The sequence below is a fragment of the Gymnoscopelus braueri genome (assembly GCF_963280865.1).
Source record: "Gymnoscopelus braueri genome assembly, chromosome: 17".
NCBI lineage: Eukaryota > Metazoa > Chordata > Actinopteri > Myctophiformes > Myctophidae > Gymnoscopelus > Gymnoscopelus braueri.
In genome coordinates, this window is record NC_137617.1 from 41,703,465 (window position 1) to 41,723,651 (window position 20,187).

A 20,187-nucleotide genomic window follows, 5' to 3' on the forward strand; every position below is an offset into this window, starting at 1 on the left:
GTAGCTCCGATTTATTTTCATGTATTTATTTTTACTCTAATAACTTTTTTTTGTAAAGCGTCTTTGAATATTATTATCATTATTATTAACATCATCATCATTATTATTATGATGATTATGACTATGATTATGATGATGATGATTATGATCATCATCATCATTATTATGATTATGATTTTTTTTATTATTATTGCTCCTCCAGGCCACACAGGGGGCAGTGTGGCCTGGAGCGAGGGCGCTCGAGGAGGAGGAGGAGGAGACAAACAAAAAGGGAGAGTTGCAGGGTTGCCATGTCCACTTATTATAAGCGACTTTGGGCTTGTTTTTCTGTGAAGTTGCTTAAATAAATATTGGTCAATATTGGTAGTTTTGCGGGTTGCGGTTTTTCGGGCTGGTTTCTAACGTGTAGTTGCTTATTTAGGCTTGCTTCCCAATTTTTTTTTACTAAAATATTAAACCAGTGGTTCTCAAATATGTTCATGAAAATGTCTTGTGCCAGCCAGGGAGCATTTGTGTTGTTAGAATGTTTCAAAAAATATTCCACATTTTATTGTAAAAAAAATAGCAGATCTACAAGCACACAACGCGTCGTCACAATGTGAGCTTTGGTCTAAAAGTGCTCATGTGATGTGGCCTAAGTTGCTTCTTTTGGGATTGTTTTCATAGGCCTGGTTCCTTGTTTCTCTCGCAAGATCTGGCAACACTAGTCTGGGGGGAGGAGGAAAACAACAAAAAGGGAGAGTTGTTTCTTCTGCCGCCATTTCACAAGAGAGAGAGAAGCGAGGATCTCACCGAAACCACCTGAATTTTCACACTTATAACGAAATAGATAAATTATAGGACAAATATAGGAGTAGTTTTGTTAACAGGGAGTGATTTGCTGTTTGTAATTTAAGTCGAAAGCTCATTTAAAATGAGCTACGGACGGCCTCCGCCCGACGTGGAGGGGATGACCTCCCTCAAAGTGGACAACCTGACGTACCGCACCTCCCCGGAGACCCTGCGCCGGGTGTTCGAGAAGTACGGCCGCGTGGGCGACGTGTACATCCCGCGCGACCGCTACACCAAGGAGAGCCGCGGCTTCGCCTTCGTGCGCTTCCACGACAAGCGCGACGCCGAGGACGCCATGGACGCGATGGACGGCGCGCTGCTGGACGGCCGGGAGCTCCGCGTGCAGATGGCCCGCTACGGCCGCCCGCCGGACTCCCACTACGGCCGCAGGGGAGGCAGCGGCGGCGGCGGCGGAGGAGGTGGAGGCGGAGGCGGAGGAGGAGGAGGCGGCGGCGGCGGCGGCGGGGGACCGCCGCGGAGGTACGGAGGGTACGGAGGTGGAGGAGGACGGAGGAGCAGAAGGTATGTGAATTGATATTATTATATATTCGCACGTCACATGACAACAGTGGTGGAAAAAGTACTCAAATGCTTTACTTAAGTAAAAGTGCCAATACTGCAATATAAAAATACTCTGTTACAAGTAAAAGTCCAAAATAAAAAAAGTACTTGAGTAAAAGAACAAAAGTATTGGCATCAAAATGTACTTAAAGTACCAAAAGTAGAAGTACTAAATATTTGAAAATAGCCGATCTACAAGCTCACAACGCGTCGCGATGCGACGCGTTGTGAGCTTGTAGATCTGCTATTTTCAAATAGCCTATGTATAAAATAGGGCTAAAGTGGTTAATGTATGTTTCATTATATCATAGTTTATATCTGAAAAGTAACTAGTAACTAAAGTTTTCAAATAATTGTAGTGGAATAAAAGTACAATATTTGTTTGGAAATTGGAAATACTCAAGTAAAGTACAAATACCTAAAAATTGTACTTAAGTACAGTACTTGAGTAAATGTACTTAGTTACTTTACACCACTGCGCATGACAATGATCCTCGACCTTTTTGATATCTAGAATCTTGGATCAAGACTATCGATTATGTATTTTATCGGTGTTTACATTTGTATATCAAGTAAGTCAGACAGACAGATAAGATACAAAATATATCTATGATGGTCTTGATCCAAGGCTAGGACCCCCCTAGATCTGGTCCATAGGAGTTCTCCTTAATGCTATGTTACTTTAGAGCCGTTTCCCGCAGTAGCGCAGCCTCTCGTCTGTAGTAAACATTTAAAATAAATACACTTTCGCTACTCACCAAAACAAAGACCATATGCATTTATTTAGGCAACGGACCACCCATTTATTTGGCACAGTGTTTAATGATCCCCAATCTACATTGTACACTCCTTAGTGTTTATTTAACTCTGAGAGTGAATGGTGTGGAATCAATGGTTCCATTTGTGCGCTCTTGAGTTACACGCCCACAATTCTGATTCTGGACCCCTGGTGGTCCCCGGTTCGTCCCCGGGCCCCACGTTGAAGAAACAGTGTCGTATGACGATGTTGCGCAGCGAAAAGCTTGTAGTACATGGGCGTTTTCCCAAAATGTTTGAAGATTATGCAAAATGTAGTTCTATAGGCACGTGGGTGTGACTTTCACTGGAAACGTACAGCATTCGAGAGATGCCTCTGCATGGGGGGGGGGGGGGGGGTGTTCTTTATCTTGATCAGATACTCCCAGTCCCAGGGGTCCTCAGTGGGGCTTCATTTCACACCACCACCACACTGAGCTAGAAGCTAACCCAAATGAGAGAATGTATGATCAAAACTAAGAACTTGACTCTTGTATACCTTCTGCAAGCTGCACATGGGATGTAGCAATACCATCTTTAATGTATAATAATTCCTATTAAGATGTCAGTCTCCCCACTGTTAAATCCCCACCTATCTAGCTATAGACGATTCTGCATTAAATCTAATATAAAAACAAAAGTCTGCTCTTAATGGCAGTCCCTGGCACTATCTTTTCAAAGGGGCAGATAATATGTGTTAATTGGGTGCTCTTGACATGAAAATGTTTGAGAACCATGTGATGGATTTCGTGCGAGGCAAAGGAACAGCTATTTGGCGTACACGTCCTTATGAGTAATTGAGTTCATATTTATCTCCCCCCTCTCTCCCACTAGTCGTTCGGGAAGTCCCCGTCGACGCGGCAGGCGCAGTCGTTCCAGGAGCAGGAGTCGTTCCCGGTCCCGGAGCCGTTCCCGCTACAGCCGTTCCAGGTCCCGGTCCTATTCCAGGTCCAAGTCCAGGAGCCCCCGGAGGAGCAAAACCAAGTCCCCCTCCAGGTCAAGGTCCCGGTCAAAGTCCAACAAGTCCCGGAGTCGAACCCCGCCTTCCAACAGAGGGTCCAAATCCAGGTCCAGATCCAAGAGCCGGCCCAAATCCCCAGTGGACCATGAAGCAGAGCCTTAACCCGGACACGCTGAGACGGTATAAGAGGGAGGGTGGGCTCTTCAGTGCCTTTAGGACGGGTGATACTTAGGTTTTGTTATTGGTAGTTTTTTCAAGGAGTCGTATTCTGCCGTCTTGAATACACTAAATTCAACGACCGATGGCAACATAGGCTGCAGAATTCTGACTCTGCAACTTTTGGATAAGAAGGGAGGTTTAGATGTATTAAAAGATGTACCAAATGGGGTTCATGGATGGGTTTGATGTAGCCTACAATCCAGTGCAGTGTGAGCGTTGGCTATCGACTACAGTCCTAGCAGCCATAGTACTGCTTTTTTCTATTACCAGGTTGTTAATTGCATTTACTATGCTGCCCGGGTTCATCTAGTCCCCGGTCAGTCAGATCATCATCATTCATGTCAATGCATTTAACTCCAGGTAGGTTGGAAGACCAGCAGTGCTAGGGACCCCCAAGGACTAGAGTTGAGAGCCTATGTTATTTTTTTAAGAGCACACATGGATGGGGATCTCTTTTCAATTGCTTTGCTTTATCAAATAAGAAATGGGTGGTGTGATTAATAGCTCAAGTGATTAATAGCTTAATATATTTTTTAATTCATACTGGGGACTGCATTTGTGGGGTGGGGGGAGGGCTGCTTGACTCGAAACGTTCACCTAAATGTGGAATCTTTTCCTCCAAGCTGCGGAGTCCTGTTTGCAAAGAGAGGAGCAGTTTGGGGTGTGGCAGTATGAGAGCAGTTAGTGTGTGACCCGCCCATGTGACCTGCCTGTTGCTGGGCGTGCGATGGCAGTTGCTAAGGAGCAGGTCACCAAGGCAACGGTGTGTGCTATGGAAGCAGGTCGTCATGATGGCGGTTGGTGCGGGGCTGTCAGTTGGTGTATGAGGTGGTGTGGTGAGGTACGTTCACAGGACCACAGACGCACAGAGCTCTGTCTGTACCCGCCTGTGTCTGTGCTTTTCTCCCAGCCTCTCGCAAAGGGGATTGGAGTTGGACCCAAGGTTTGTTTTTCCAAATAATGCCCAGGTTTTAAAAAAAGTTACGTTTGTTAGCGCTAGGGTTTGGGAGGGATAATGTGTGAAGTCTACATTACCACCTCTGCTAGGAAGTTGGTAATTCCCGATGATGGACAATCCAACAATCTGAAAAATATAGTTCCTTAATAACCCTGATTTATACTTAATTGCGCACAGTGTCGCATGCTGAAAATAGCGGCTCTACAAGCTCACAGAAGTTAACTGAGCGTCGCTGCACGACGTGTTTTGAGTTTGTATATCTGCTTTTATTCAGTGCGCGCCACCACCCGCAACAAAGTATACGTATAAAGGCTTTTAGTCTCAGGAAAAAAAGTATGTTATTCAAATGAAACGCATAACCATGCAGGTCAGCTAAAGAGATGGTTAGCCAGCTAGTGGTTGAGCTGTAAGTTAACTCGTTGTCTTGTCTCTCCTTCCAGATCTCAGATGCTTGAACCTTTGCAGAGGTCATCAGGAAGAGGCTAACTTTGAGGAAGTGGACGCCACGTGACATCCACCACAGATTACAGACCAAAAGGTTATTGGAATTGGAAGTCTAAAAAGAAAGAAAATGCTTCCTTGACTTTGCGTACCCAAGCTAATTCTGTATGCTTGCTTGTATATGTGGTATTATTGTATGCTTGGGTGAGCATGTTGAAAGGGATTTGTAAGGCTTTTCTACCTTTTATCTTCTATCTTTTGAGTTAATTGCATGCACATTTGTATTGCTCAGTAAATTCATGTAGAATTTTTTTTTCCCACTTTATATATGTATATTGAAATCCCTTGTTTTGACACTCGTGTATCAAGGTTATATGAGACTATTTGAAAATTGTCATCGTAGTAGAAAATTGTCATGTTTGGAAGTGCACACAGCCTTGCATAAATGTGTCTCAATGTTCTAGGCAAATATGGCATAATGTACAGTGTATAATGTATAAGCGCAAAATGTTCTAAAGAGTATTCTCAGAAAGCAACTTCTTAATTTGGCATTGTAGCCATTTTGTAGCCATATAACAGCCAAAAACATTTTTCCCCCTCTTTGTGTCTGGTTAAATTTGCTTTCCCTATGACTCTAACCCTCTTTCCTGTGTTATCTTTTGTGCACTAGGCGCAGTTGTGTAGCTGTTGAGTAATGCTGGTTAGCTGTTAAGATGCGGTGCAGTGCGGTGGTGAGATGGTGTGGCGTGTTGCGGTGCTGAGCGCCCGGTGCTGGTCCGGGGCTCGACCCTCCGCTGCCGTTTGCCGGTTTGTAAAAAAAAATAATCACAGGTGTGGCAGATCATTCATCCTTTCATGTGTTGTGACTACTCCCCCCTCTCCCTCCCCCCTCCATGTTCTATACCAGTGGTTCTCAAAACTTTTTCACGTCAAGGAACCCCAAATTGATATGCATTTGGCCGCCGACCCCCCATTGTGCCAGGGACCCCCCAGAAGAGAAGATTTATGTTAAAATACAAAATTATTAAACATTTTCCAAATCCAGCAGATGTACAAGCTCACAGCGTGTCACGAAGTGGCCCGCTGTGAGCTTGTATATCTGCTACGGTAACGCATTTTGCGGGGGAACCCCTCCAAGGACTCCTGGGTATCCCCGGACCCCACTTCGAGAACCACTGTTCTATTCAAATGCTCTCCCACCCCAACCCCCCCCCCCTCCTCACGGGTCATTTATACTTGATTGCACACAGAAAATAGCCGATCTACAAGCTCACAACATGTCATAATGCTACGTGTTGTGAGCTTGTAGATCTGCTATTTTCGGTGAGCGACATGGCACTCGACGAAGTATAAATTGGTCTTACTGTCTTTCCTCTGGTTTGTCCGCTGCTGAGCTGGTTTCTGCCCATTTGTTGAAGTAGTCTAGTTATGACTTGGTGATTGAAAAAAGGGCAGTTCCAGCTGCTTAATGAATGAATGAATCTGTGTATTGCATTACCCTGTTTACCCCCTAGGATGTCCTCTAATCGCTTCATGTGAATGCCAATAAAATATTGTTTGTGGTAAAGGTTTGGCCTGTGTGGATTTACTAATGACTTTTGGGAAATCTGCTATATAAATTAATGGCACATGTGTGATGTTTGACTTTTGGGTCCAGAAAGTGTGGTTAATCTCAGTTCATTCAGGTTTCTTTTTGTGGTAGCCATTATAAATGTGTACATTCGTATGGTAATTTAAAAAAAAAATGTTTCGGTTAATGTTAGATTATTGCCAAGCCATGTCCAGTTATTTGATTTGTTTTGTCTGTGGTGTAGACATGTGTTTTAGAAGTGTACGTGTCTGTAAAAAAGTGAACAACGCTCTGCTCAGCGCATGCATATAGAGCGTGCCAACGTGTCGTCACCACGGGGAGGCGTGGCATTGGGCGTGGCATTGGGCGATGTTAAGTCAACCTGGTTTTTACCCCTCAAAGATGTCCGTCGCTACCAAAAGACACTTGTTGACGCCCCATTCAGGATTTTTGGCACGCTCTAGGGTTGGAACCGGATCCAACATTGAGGAACCGGAACCGTTTCCGGAACCAGTGTTGCCACACTGTCAGAGCTGGTATTTGGACTTCACGTCTCCTATACAATTACAATACCGGTGGTTCTTCTCAAACCATAATTCTGAGAGTGTACAAATGGAACCAAAAGGACCCGTATGGGTTCATTTGGTGCCATGTGTACACTCAGAGTTACAGACCTGTAAGGTGTCCTTTTGGACACCCCTAGGAACCTTACGGAATCGGAGCGAGAAGAGGGAAGCGTTATAGAACCGGAATCGTTAACGTCCTAAAAAGGATCCCAACCCTATGCAATGCATGCAGCGACTCAAAGCCTTGATCTTATTTACAGGAACATAATGCTGTCCTAGACCCTTTAAATCTCTGTTGGTGCACACACACTTGTCCACCAATACATCCAGCAGATTGCCCACTGATGAGATTAGCAGTGGATACTGGACGTGACTGAAGATGGATCACAGCAGTTAGGTGGACTGTAGGGGTGTGTCCAAACTTAAGGATGTGACGTCCTGCATCCAAGATCCAAGATGCCATGGCCTGAAGGGACACTCGAGCTGTGATTGGTTTGTTATAGTTGGCAGGGACAACGCATGGAAAAAGAAGAAATTGATACATATCGATATGAATACATCAGATAGTTGCATAGTTCGATGAGAGATATTAGACACTGTTGTAATATGTTGTGCACAATAGCAGAAGATTATTTACACGTGAAATTGGAAGCGATCCAAACACAAAATTGGAACAGTCGAACTCTATAAATTTGAATTTGATAAGTAGTGGGTTCCCTCGAGTCCTAATTGAATTTAATTGGTGTCCCACATGAACAAACACAAATATACCCTTAAATACAGGGTCCCCACGGTCATGAAATTCCTGGAAATATTTTGAAATTGAAAAAAAAATAATCCAGTACTGGAAAAGTTTGGGAATTGATCAAAGGTCCTGGAATTTATCAAGGGTCCTGGAAAAATATTTGGCTATGCATTGTTTTTGGCTATTGATTTTGTTAATACAAAACATTTTCATAAACATGTATAACATTACACGAAATATGTGACATAAGTAGTTTTTTGCCGAACGGGCTGTGTGATGGCATATATTATTTAAATAAAATAAGTCATACGGATGCCATAATGAGTCTTCCAGTGAGCTATGCCCTAATTTTGCACGAAATTTTGAATGAAATTGTACTATTCTATATTCTATGCTTTATTTTTGCTACACTGCCTATCTTTGGGCATTCTACATAGGAGTAAGAGACACATTATTGCGCTGAATGATTGTTATATAGGCCTGGAAATTGGGCTAAATATTCTGGAAAAGTTTTGGAAAAGTTTTGGAAATTCATTGCTAAAAATGTGTGGGGACCCTGTAAATATAGTTTTATTCTAACCAAATAATACCACATACTTGACTTAGCTTTGAGACCTAAATGTAAATGAACAAATAAAGCAATAAGGAGATATGTTGATATTATTATGGTCCCAAAATCAGATTGCCTTGACCAGTGGTTCTCAATCTGTGGGTCGGGACATAACTTTGGGGGGTCCCCAGATGACAGTGAAGTGACAATTTAAGGACTTTTAAGACCTAATACCTCATACAAAATAAGGAAAAAGACCATTACTGCATCAAAAGTAATAAACAAACTACTATTAAAAACTGGTCAAACATTGGCCAAATTGTCAAATAATATAAGAAAGAGGCAAAATTTGTGAAAATAGCAGCGAGGCGTTGTGAGCTTGTAGATCTAAGTCCAAGTGCTTGTCAGGGTGGGGGCATCCACAGTTCAAATATGATGATTTTGGGGGGTTCCCAGTTCAAATATGATAAAAAAAAAATTGGGGAGGGGGGGGGGGGGGTCCCCAGTTCAAATATGATTATTTGTGCCAAGGCAAAGTGCAGTAACTACGAAAAAAAGAATCACTGAAAAATGATTCAACTGGTCAGCCAAATGAGATATCGGCATATAAGTGATATTACACTAATTGTACATCTGTTCTTGAGGTAATTGTTTATCCCCCAAAATCACAAAGGCAAAGGCTAATTTGACCTTTGGGATACACAAATAAGTCGGTATGTCCAAAAACGTAGTTACTGCACTTTGGCTTGGCAGGGCCTTGACGACCAGCTATCCAATCACAGCGCAAGCAGCAGTCCGTCCAGCCTATGGGACACATACACCTAATACAGTAGTGTGCTGTCTGTGTGTTGATGTTATCTGCAGGAGGACAAAGTGCAGGATGCAGCGCTGTAGCTGTGCTTGAATGAATGCACTATTATAAAGATAAACACACTGGAAGAATAGCGGAGAAACCTTTAAAAAAAAAAACTCGCTTTTGTAATGTTATTTAAAGGTTGCATTGTAGGCCTGTATGTAAGATAAGTCAACAGCGTACTGCGGCGACTAGAAACAATAGAATAATGGATGTAACTTTTATATTGTCAGCCATCGTCTTCACTCTCCTCGCCATCGTCGTGGCAACATCGTTATTTGCAAAGAGTTATAATGTTGGTTCTTCTTCCACGAGAGAAACTAAAGCTGGAGGATTAGATCGACCAGGCAAGAAGGCGCAGACAGTGGAAGACTGTACAGCACTAAGTACTGCTAGATCCTCCCAAGAGCATCTGTCTGTAAGTATAGTCAGTCTGTTGTGTAGGTGGGCTGGGCACTTATAGGGACATCTGGGCACATCGATGTAACATTGGCAATTTTGTCCAAAATGAAATATTTGGAAAAGTAGTAGTAAGTAATGTAAAGTATACGTGATTAGATCATGCTTAAACATTTGACAATTAAGGTCTAATATCTCTATAATTGCTACAAATTGCTACAATACCTGTATATCCAGTCATTTTGGGGCATAAACAAGAAGTTGAAGGATAAAATTAAGTCTGATATGATGAACCTGCATGTTCACATCATGTATACTTTACATTACTTAAAGACCATTTTTTAATACACTTTGGACAAAATAGCCAATTTTACATCGAGGTGCCCAGATGTCCCTAAGGCCCACCTATCCTGTATCTGTGTGGTTTATATAGGTTTGACTGCCTGGTTATTATGCTATAATAATAACTCATATAGGCTACTCCTGTACACAATGACTGAAATGTAGCCTACCCTTTCTCACAGATACTTGGTACATTTATAATACTCAGTACACTACACCCTAACTGTATGTGTCTGTTTACATTTTCAACATTTCATTGAAAAGTATTTTTTTTGTATAACCTAAAGTACTCACTCAAGGGTCCTTCTGGCCGATCCACACGGTCACGACTCTTTTCTGTTCTGGCCCCACAGTGGTGGAATGAACTTCCCACTGATGTTAGGACAGCAGAGTCACTGCCCATATTTCGCCGCAGACTGAAAACCCACCTCTTCAGGAAACACTACCCTTCCTCTCTGCCTGACCTACTTGTTGTTAACTAGTTGTACGAACGCTTGTTTTCTATTGCTGTATTGTTTATTGGATTATTGGATTGTTTATTGGATCTTGTTTAGTCGATACACTTATTTGTTTTAGCTCATGCTCATTTGATTTAGCTATTTTGTCTCATCTGTTTAAGGAAATAGGTAGCTGATATATTGCACTTTTACCTTAGCGCTAGGTATACTCTTGGTTGCTTGTTTTTGCAGAAAATGCACTAAAGACTTCTGGTGATTAGTAGTTTTCATTCCCTACCTATGTTGAATACACTTATTGTAAGTCGCTTTGGATAAAAGCGTCTGCTAAATGACTGTAATGTAATGTAATGTAATGTACTAAAAGTTGTTAAGTAGAAATCTTTAAGTAATTTAGCTCCATTTCAGTAATCAAATACCCCATTATATATTACATAGTTATACAGCATTGTACAGCTGGCTGCCATTGCCAAGAGAAGACAACGAGAGAGTAAGTAGTAAGGGCCATGAAGGTGTGTGCAGGGCAGGGGGTGTCAAATCATCAGTGATGGAAGAAGTACTCGCATGTTTTTACTTAAGTAAAAGTATCAATACTGCAATGTAGATAATACTCTGTTACAAGTCCCATATTCAAAATGTACTTGAGTAAAAGTACAAAAGTATCAGCAAAGCACTCATCAAAATCTTTTGAAAATAGCCGATCTACAAGCTCACAATGCGTCGCATCGCGACGCATTGTGAGCTTGTAGATCACAATTTTACTTTCTTAAGAATTCTGAAGAAAGTAAAAATACCTCAAAATTGTGAAGTACTTGAGTACATGCACTTAGTTTCTTTTACATCACTGGCACGGCCGGGGTGTCAAATCATCACCCAGGGGAGTGTGTGTGGAAGGGAGAGGTGACCTAGGTCTGCCCACACAGCCGTGTGCAACATCAGCATCAGGAGATATGGGGGATGAAAATGTAACCTGAGCTAACAACACATTGATTTACCTTTTCCCTGGCATCAAATCACTGCATTGCAACCTGTATGTGGGTCAGGGCAGGGCTGAATTGAAACACCATTCAAACGTTGGCAAGCCCTTTGATTGGAAACTTTGGGATGTTGGTACTATAGGCATTTTAGAGATCTCCGCCTACCAATACGTCTGGTGTGAGTCACATCTTTAAATTTAATGTACTTGAACTGGGTGAACGAGATTTAAGAAATAACAGTACACTGCAGGATCATTGCTAAGACTTTAGGTTTAGGACAGTCCTTCATATTGGGTTGTTATCAGGATTGGTTTTCAAAGCAGTGGGACTAGATTCGTTTGCAGCCGTTGTCTCCGCTGTTCTAGCCCCTTACATGGAATTGAAAAATGTCACCAGACGTAGTATTGGTAGGCGCCTAAGCGGAGATGTGATACGTCTGGCTACACGAGACTAGGAGGTTGGTGCTTTTGACACCAGGGGCACTAAGAGAAGTCAAAAACAAGCCAAAAAAAAAACTTAAAAAAACATCCCAATCCCCTCCCAATCTCACCCTTAATTCTCTGACAGAAGGAGTCACATCTCGACCCTCACACTGAAGAATTGGGAACAACAACAGTTGAAAAGTCCACATCGACACTCTCCGGCCACGAGCCTGCATCTAGTTTAGACGTAGACTCGCCGCCGTCCGGGGCCTCGTCGTCAGGGAGGGGTCACAGGTCATACATTGGGCTGTCTGATTCGGAGCTCCTAAAATGTGCTTTCTCTCACTCCCAGGCCGACGGACCCCCAGAGAGCCTGGGCATCCTAGGTGAGTACTCCTGGTAGTCCCTAAAGTCTCGCCTTGTTACTCGTGACGAACAGGCTTTTACGGTTCCGGGCGGGCGCCCAGGCTTTGGAATGCCCTGCCTGAAGCTCTGAGGCTAAAATCTGTGTCTTCTTTTAAATCACTTCTGAAAACATACTTTTATGTCAAGGCCTTCTCTTAGTGGTTTTGCCTAGGGATGTCCGATGTTGGCTTTATTTTCCCGATATCCGATTTCCCGATACACTTAATTTACGATTCCGATATCAATCTATATGCAGACCTTTTAGGGGGGGGTTGATATTATCTCTAGTTTTGCCTCATCAGTTATATTGTGTTGTTCATTTTTTTGTGTGTTTATTCTCTGTTATCCTCGTTTTAATTATTTTACCCATTGATTGTATTTGTTGTTTTAATTCTTAGGGTTATCATGCTGCTCTTTTACCGTGTCCTGTAAAGCTCTTTGCGACCTTGTTTGGAAAAGTGCTATACAAATAAATTAATTATCATTAGTGTATCGAGTGAGTACAGAATCCATCAAACTCAACACAAATCTTCTCTTCTGGGGGTCCCTGGCACAAAACATTTTCAGATGGGGGTCAAATTTATATAATTTTGGGGGTCTACTGATTTAGAAGGCATTTGTAGAATTGGCCTCAGGTTAATGGATTATGGTCCTAAAACGTAAGGCAGTGATTCATAATTAAAGTATTTCCATTATTTTTTTCCTTTATTTTCACAGATGACACAGAATTCAAGTACGGCCCGGGGGCGGTGCGAACCCAACAGATGCAGACGACGATGTCTAAAGACGAGTTGGAGGAGGAACAAAGGTAAGTCTGAGCAAAAAAATTATCTCAAACTCCTCCTAAAGGTGTGTTGTTCACACCTAATTTAGCTGGGGACCCCCTTGAACCGCTTCAAGGACCTCTTGGGGTGACCAGACCCCACTTTGAGAACCATTGTGCCCTATTTTATACCTTGTCGTACGAGGGCGTCGTGCAGCAAAAATCTATAAGCTTGTAGATCTGCTATTTCTGATAATTGTGAAATTTCAGTACAAAGACATGCCCAGAATAGGGATGCATTCCCATGTTCAAAGTGGTTAATAATACAGTAAATATATTTTATATTGTAATTATATCCTGCTCTCATCCTTGCAGAATAGAATTCACCAAAGACTTTACCTCTCTGTGAGCCTTGTGACAGGCTGGCAGAGAGAGTGGAGCACATGTGTGGTAAAGTATGAGTCACCATTGTCCCCCATCATCATCCCCCAGGGTGGGTCACTTTCTGGCCACTGAACAAAGAGTGTTCCAGGGCAATCTATCCGTTCAATCTTACAATTTACAGTTTAGGCATTTAGCAGACACTTTTATCCAGAGCGACTAAGCAAGGTAAACACATACATCAAACGCAGAGAGACAGTGTAGTGCCTCAGTAAACCAGGATCACAGGTAAACCAAGAACCTATAGCGTCAGTCTAAACAATTTACGATCAAAATAATAATCTGTACATTGAAACTATAGGATACCAGGTAAACAATTAGCTCCATTAAGAACCTCTCACTCCGCAAAACAGCTCCGAGAGGAGGTTCTATGTCGAGGTCTCCCAGAATCGGTGGAACGGCCGCAAAGGCTCCGCTGTTTACCCTTTTATCTACATCGTATCCAAAAACTAATGATAGATTCCAGAGCGCACGGATGTTGTCAAAAAATCTTAGGTCGGTTTAAACGGGTTAACCCTAACCCGTTTAAATCGCTTATTTAGTCAGCCTGTGGCCATGTTTCCCATTGTAGCCAAACCGGGAGCAGTACTGGCACCGGACGTAGGGGGGTTTTCCGGGTTGAATGGGAAACATGGCCACAGGCTGACTAAATAAGCGATTTAAACGGGTAGTTTCGTCTCCGACCTAAAATATTTTGTCCCCGACCAAACCTTAAACATCTGTGCGCTCTGGAATCTACCAGTAGTTTTTGGATACGATGTAGATAAAAGGGTAAACAGCGGAGCCTTTGCGACCGTTCCACCAATTCTGGGAGACCTCGACATAGAACCTCTTCTCGGAGCTGTATAGCAGAGTGAGAGGTTCTTAATGGAGCTAGTAAACAATGAACTTAGCATCTGTTTAAATAACATCTAAATAACATTTAAATTACATTTTTAACATTGTGGTCAAGAAAAACAAGCTCATGTAACAAAAAAACAAATCTTGACCAATGAGCTCCGACTTGTAGCATTTAAGCTGTTCCGTTAGGTAAAATTTCATCCCAGAGTGGCCAGGAAGCGACCTGCATATACAGTCCCATCGCAGTAATCTGAGAGGCTTTTCACCTCCCTCACGTATGGCTTTTAACACCCCCTCCCCCACCCCACCCATCCCAATTATCTAAACCATTATTCTGGTTTAGATTTTCCATTTCCAACCAATTATCTATGCCATTATTCTGAGTTAGCTTTCCATTTCTCAAGAGTATAATAGCAGTGAGTGGAGGTGTTGATTGAAAACAAGCCTGCATGATTGTGTACTTAACTCTGGCTGAAGGTCAGACTAGTCAGTGTGCTGTTAATCCTCCAAGGCCTCTCCTCTATTCCACCACTAGGGGGCCTCACCAAACTATGGTTTGTCATCCATAGACAGCATATAGAAGAGAAAGTAGATGGAATCCACACACTGTATGGAATGCTCCCAATGTGAAATTAATGTGCAGTGCTGCACACTTTGGCAGCATTATACAGATATTGGCTGCTCCTCATAATGCATGTCTGTCTTTTGAAGCAGGGGGTCTCGTCTCCACAATTATAAGCATCACTCACTGAATGGTGATACAGGATAATGGTTAAATTAAAAATGTGGGTTTTCATACCAAAATACCATATCTTACCTAGATAGTAACAATAATGATCATAAAACAGGACAAATAAAGCTTTTGTCTCAGGTACTACAACTCAGGCATATCTCCTAGGGGTGGGACGATATATCGATATCGCGATATATCGTGATACTTTCTCCCGCGATAAATAATCGATATACTGCCGAAAAATATCTATAAAAAAATCTGACTCTGTATTTGTGTAATGATGATTTTGAACTGTTTGGTGCTATTTTATGTGTTTATGAATTGAATACAAGAACTATCGTGATATATTGTTGGTGAAATTTCATGCAATATATCGTGATATAGCAATATATAGAATATCGTGATATTATTGTTATCGAGGGCCTAATATCGCCACAGATATCGTATCGTGAGATACCCACATCGTCCCACCCCTAATATCTCCTGCAGTGGAGTTATGGTAGGTTTCTTGTACCAATATGGCGACAACGTTGACGTACCATCTAGTGGCCAATGCAGCGTCTACATACAGTATATTATTTAATCACTGTTCGTGTATCACCCTGTCACCCTAAACAACTGGCTCATGAGACTTTTCAGTTGTACGGTAATAATTTAGTAAATGGGTCCTTTTCAGAGTGATACAAGTTGAACTTTTATCACTCATTTAAAGGCATTTAAATTTGCTTGGTTTGGCTTGTCTGTTGTCCTTTTTGTTTTACTGCAACATTGTTATGGATTCTAAGCTTTCGCCGTGCATTTTGTCAAGCTGCAAATATTTCAAATCTTGCACACGCTTACCTGTATGTATTTACAAGGCCCATGAAAGAATGCAAGTTCTAAGTGGAAAACTATTTAATAACAATATTTTGGGAGTCTTTGAGTGAATTTAAACCTACATGTCCTATATGCCCTATACTTCATTGTACAAAAAATAGTGAAAATAGCCGATCTACAAGGTCGCAAATAGCCAATCAACGTGTCACCTGGCGACGGGTTGTGACTTTTGCGAACCATTTTTTGCTAATTAGCCAAAATAATGAAATTGTTTCATTTCGATTCACTGCTATATAAAAAAATCCCAAAACATGCGCCTCTCGATTATTTGATTAATTGAAAAAGTAATCGATAGAATAAATGCTAAGATAATGGATAGTTGCAGCCCTATGTGATATAGGCACCATTGATCAAATGTACATACACATGGTTGATTTGATGTTTGCTTCCTTCCCCAGAGTTCAACGGGAGCAGCTGGCGGCCATCTTCCAGCTGCTGAGGGACAACCAGGAGACATTCGGGGAGGTGTCAGAAGGAGACATGGAACAGCAGCTCAAACTTTACTCCATCTAAGGTTTATTTATACCCCATTAAGACCTGAGGCCGATTCTACAAAATGCCTTCTAAACCAGTAGTTCTCACACTTTCAAAGATTTTTCAAAAGTGTTCAAAAATAGCAGATGTACAAGCTTGTAGCATGGCACGAGGTGACGCGCTGTGAGCTTGTATATCTGCTATTTTTGAATAGCCAACGCTAAAATCTAAAATGACACGGCTGTTTTCCGGGTTCTAATGGGTTTCCCGGTTCGCACAACAGTGCCGTCAAGTTCTCATTCTCAAGTTGTGAAAATCTGTTCCTGTCGGCAAGCAGTACATTCGTTCTACACAGAGTATAAATTAAGCGAATATAAACATGTATTAGAACTTTTTCGTGTCGATTCGTTGATAAAAAATTAATAAAATATAAATCCTAAAATAATGGCCTATGTCATTTTTTGAGGAGCGTTCTTTTTATCATCCACAAAATCATCTCTTTATGATGCTGGCCACCTCTGGTAAAATCGCCTACATCCTTATTGAAAAGATCATGTTGTTCCCACCCCAGCAGTATAATGGCCTAAGTGAAGAGTGTGACCTAGGCCATTTTATTTAGCCTAAGCCACAAGGCAATGTGACTTAGGCAATTTTATAACTTGCACTGTTTTACCTAAGTCACTTGGTCGTAAATTGGCCCAAGTAATTTAATCCTCTTATGTTACAGAATTGACATTCAGTGTTATTTGTATGTCAATATTCATATATTGTCATAAACATTTGATGTTGAAATGGTTAAGAAATATATTATATATTTGGTTCAGTTTATCCTGTTTTTGGAAAAATAAGCCATTATTTTAGGAAGGTGACGTGTTATGAAGTCATTCCATTTTTATAAAGAAACTTTTTATTTATTTATTTCACTGTTTATTTTTGTTATGAAAAGCTGCATTTGTTTAGTTACCTCTTGCTTTTGTGCAGTCTTTTTGTCCATGTCTCATGTTCTGTTTGTTCACAGGATTTTCAAAATGCTGTTTGTGTCAGGCTGACCGAGTCTTGTTAGTGACACAGAATAACCACCATTTTATGTTTTTTGTTGTTTCAAATTTTGTTTAAAATCTTCGTCTTGGAACAACCAATAGTTTCTTCACACAGTGAAATATCATTAATTATTATTTTTTTATCAATAGATTGACAGATTGATCACTTCCAGCTAGAAGAAGACAGATATGTTTTTTGAGTTTGTCGTTGCACTGGTGTCATCATGTCATTGCCAAATCCACTCCTTTTCCCATTTGTCAGATCTGGCTGATCTGATTATTTTTAGTGGGCATGACTCTCTCATCAGGTGTTTTCTTTTTGCAAGGAGGAATCTCCGGGTCAAAAGACCCCACAACCGCAACAAGTGGACACTGACAGTCCTCATAAAAAAAGAAATAAGACTGTGAGGAACTCCAGTAGTGTGGGATGAACATCAACGGAGGGTTTTAGACTGTGTCACATGCACCTATTCATATGTAATTTGAACTTGTGCAAATAAAACTTGTTATAAATAAACGTTTTATTTAGTTCTTGTACTGGTTATTTTTGTTATGAAAAGCAGCATATGTTTAGTTCCTCTTGCTTTGTTAATGGGTGTCATGGTTTTTTTTTTTTAAGTTCATGGGGTGTATATTTTATTTCTCAAAGTAATTGAACTTGGTCAAATAAAGTTTATTCTTTGAGACACACATACAGGTATTTCGGGGCGTGGCCAAATCCGACATTCCTTCAACTGGTAAAACAACACACATTTTATGGGTTTATTTCGTCATAGCCAACATATGGTGAAGTATTGAAGCGCAGGTCATGTGAAAAACTAAAAGAGGACCGCCAAATATTCTAGACTTTCCGCGATTCTGCCAATAATCATATTCTTTGAGAGATACATCCGAGTTTTTGCCGGGTCAAATAAGGGAATCACATGACGTTGATCCCCTTGCCCTATTCGCTTATAGTCAGGGGATATTAAAAAAATCTTGGAATAAATTCCTTACCAAAAAAAATCTTCACCAATGTGTTTGTAAAGGTGTCTAGTAACACATCTCACAAAGACTGAAATGCAGTTTCCCTAGGAGAATTTGTGACAGCTCCTGAAAGTTGGGGTACCCACCATAACCTTATGCGGGAAACCAAAACCACTCCTTGGGCTAAAAACGGCCATAGCCATCCTTTTCCAGGTATACTTTTTGTGTAAAAAGCCCATTGAGATTGGGCCGTTTTTAGCCCAAGGAGTGGTTTTGGTGCAAAACAAATGCTTGCAATGGATTCAGAATCATAAAAGCACCCTAGTTTGCCCCCTCACATGCTACTTAAAACAGAATTCAATTTTGATTTTTTCCCCTGCATAAGGTTATGGTGGGTACCCCAACTTTCAGCAGCTGTCAAAAATTACCCTAGGGAAACTGCATTTCAGTCTTTTGAGATGTGTTACTAGACACTTTTACAAACACATTGGTGAAGATTTTTTTTGGTAAGGAATTTATTCCAAGATTGGATTTTTTTCTGCTAATATCCCCTGACTATTATACTAGGACATGCCGTATGTGTAGGCAGAAGAATAGCTGACAGCAGATGACTGTCGATCTGCTTGTTTTTGCTTTGGACATTTCATTTTCAATATGTAAAATTACAACATGAGGTGAGGATCTTACTGTAATGACCTATGTGTAAGTTTTGAGTATATTATTTTCCTAAAAACATTTAAACTGACAGTCGTGTGTGTGTGTGTGTGTGTGTGTGTGTGTGTGTGTGTGTGTGTGTGTGTGTGTGTGTGTGTGTGTGTGTGTGTGTGTGTGTGTGTGTGTGTGTGTTCTGTTCGTGACCCCATTGAAGTGTTGTCTGGCTCAGTGTGTTCAGCAGTTGGATGAAGATGCTATGGGTAACTAGTTACTTTTTCAGTTTTCAGCACACATCTTGGTTCAGCTGCAGCCATGAGGCGATTAAAGCCAGAACCGGACACCACTGTGAAAGGTTGGTTAAGTAACTATGGTTTTAGTGTGATTAATTTGTCAAAGTGTTAAGCAATTGCATTTGTTGTGAACTCTCACTCAATTAAGACTGCTGTGGGTGGGGCCATGGCGGGCCAAATCAGAGCAGTGCTGTGGTTAATTGATTGGCAGATGTATTCAATCAATATCATAATTGTGCTTCTTTATAGTACACACACACACACACACACACACACACACACAGTATAAATTGAAAAAGTATACATCATTTATAAAATCCTGGGGGATCAATCCCTGTTTGTGTGACTTTAAAAAGTATAAATTCCTGGGGGATCAATCCCTGTTTGTGTGACTTTAAAAAGTATATGTGTACATAATGCATGATTGTGCTTCTTCCTCATTGCAGACAGGAAGAGGCAGTTCACCCTGAACTTGAGACACACAGAGGAGAGCATAGATATATATAAAGGCTAGATGACTCACCCGCGCTGCTGGCCAATGGAGTACGACGTTGCCACATGATCGCGGCCATCTTGAAACAGTCATTCATAACATTATGTCTATGGTGCATATACTTTAAAATAACCATAGCGTGCTCAATTTTCATCCGATTTTCAAACGGTTTGGTGTGTTGTAAACACCAAAGATGTAATAAAATTATAAAATTATATAAAAAAAAAAACCGTGATTATAATTATAAGTATGCAGTATAATAACTACATCTTTGGTGTTTACAACACACCAAACCGTTTGAAAATCGGATGAAAATTGAGCACGCTATGGTTATTTCAAAGTATATGCACCATAGACATAATGTTATGAATGACTGTTTCAAGATGGCCGCGGTTGAGCTACGCTTGCGCCGTCCCCTTGAGCCATCTAGCCTTTATATATATCTATGGAGGAGAGGACACAGAGAGAGAGAGAGAGAGAGAGAGAGAGAGAGGTAAAAGACACCCAGTGCCCACCACAGACCCCCATCTGAACATATTTTGTGCTGGGGACCCCATAAAAGAAGAT

At 41.3% G+C, this 20,187-nt stretch overlaps 2 protein-coding genes across 7 annotated transcripts; both read left to right on the top strand.

The window, feature by feature from the left end:
- The first annotated feature begins 751 nt into the window (after positions 1-751).
- Positions 752-6,452, top strand: srsf2a (serine and arginine rich splicing factor 2a). 4 transcript variants are annotated; one of them, XR_013934861.1, is made up of 4 exons: positions 752-1,353; positions 3,022-4,310; positions 4,766-4,863; positions 5,437-6,452. XR_013934861.1 is itself a non-coding variant. In XM_080455402.1 (3 exons), the coding sequence occupies exons 1-2, from the start codon at positions 914-916 to the stop codon at positions 3,308-3,310; spliced, it is 729 nt and encodes a 242-aa protein (XP_080311528.1). In that variant the 5' UTR covers positions 752-913; the 3' UTR covers positions 3,311-3,328; positions 4,766-4,869. The 4 variants fall into 4 exon arrangements, 1 of the variants encoding a protein (XP_080311528.1); XR_013934862.1 differs by having other exon boundaries at positions 3,022-4,208; XR_013934860.1 differs by having other exon boundaries at positions 3,022-4,863.
- A 2,565-nt stretch (positions 6,453-9,017) lies between these two features.
- Positions 9,018-17,697, top strand: mxra7 (matrix-remodelling associated 7). 3 transcript variants are annotated; one of them, XM_080455406.1, is made up of 5 exons: positions 9,018-9,468; positions 11,791-11,877; positions 11,926-12,031; positions 12,768-12,858; positions 16,102-17,697. In XM_080455406.1, the coding sequence occupies exons 1-5, from the start codon at positions 9,259-9,261 to the stop codon at positions 16,214-16,216; spliced, it is 609 nt and encodes a 202-aa protein (XP_080311532.1). In that variant the 5' UTR covers positions 9,018-9,258; the 3' UTR covers positions 16,217-17,697. The 3 variants fall into 3 exon arrangements, with proteins under 3 accessions (XP_080311532.1, XP_080311531.1, XP_080311533.1); XM_080455405.1 differs by having other exon boundaries at positions 11,791-12,031; XM_080455407.1 differs by lacking the exon at positions 11,791-11,877 and having other exon boundaries at positions 11,998-12,031.
- Positions 17,698-20,187: the final 2,490 nt, after the last annotated feature.

Coding starts and splice junctions, on each gene's coding strand:
- mxra7 (XM_080455405.1), top strand. CDS start 9,259: ATGGATGTAACTTTTATATTGTCAGCCATCGTCTTCACTCTCCTCGCC. Junction 12,032..12,767: donor AGAGAGCCTGGGCATCCTAG/GTGAGTACTCCT, acceptor TTATTTTCACAG/ATGACACAGAATTCAAGTAC. Junction 12,859..16,101: donor GAGTTGGAGGAGGAACAAAG/GTAAGTCTGAGC, acceptor TTCCTTCCCCAG/AGTTCAACGGGAGCAGCTGG.
- srsf2a (XM_080455402.1), top strand. CDS start 914: ATGAGCTACGGACGGCCTCCGCCCGACGTGGAGGGGATGACCTCCCTC. Junction 1,354..3,021: donor GGAGGACGGAGGAGCAGAAG/GTATGTGAATTG, acceptor CTCTCCCACTAG/TCGTTCGGGAAGTCCCCGTC.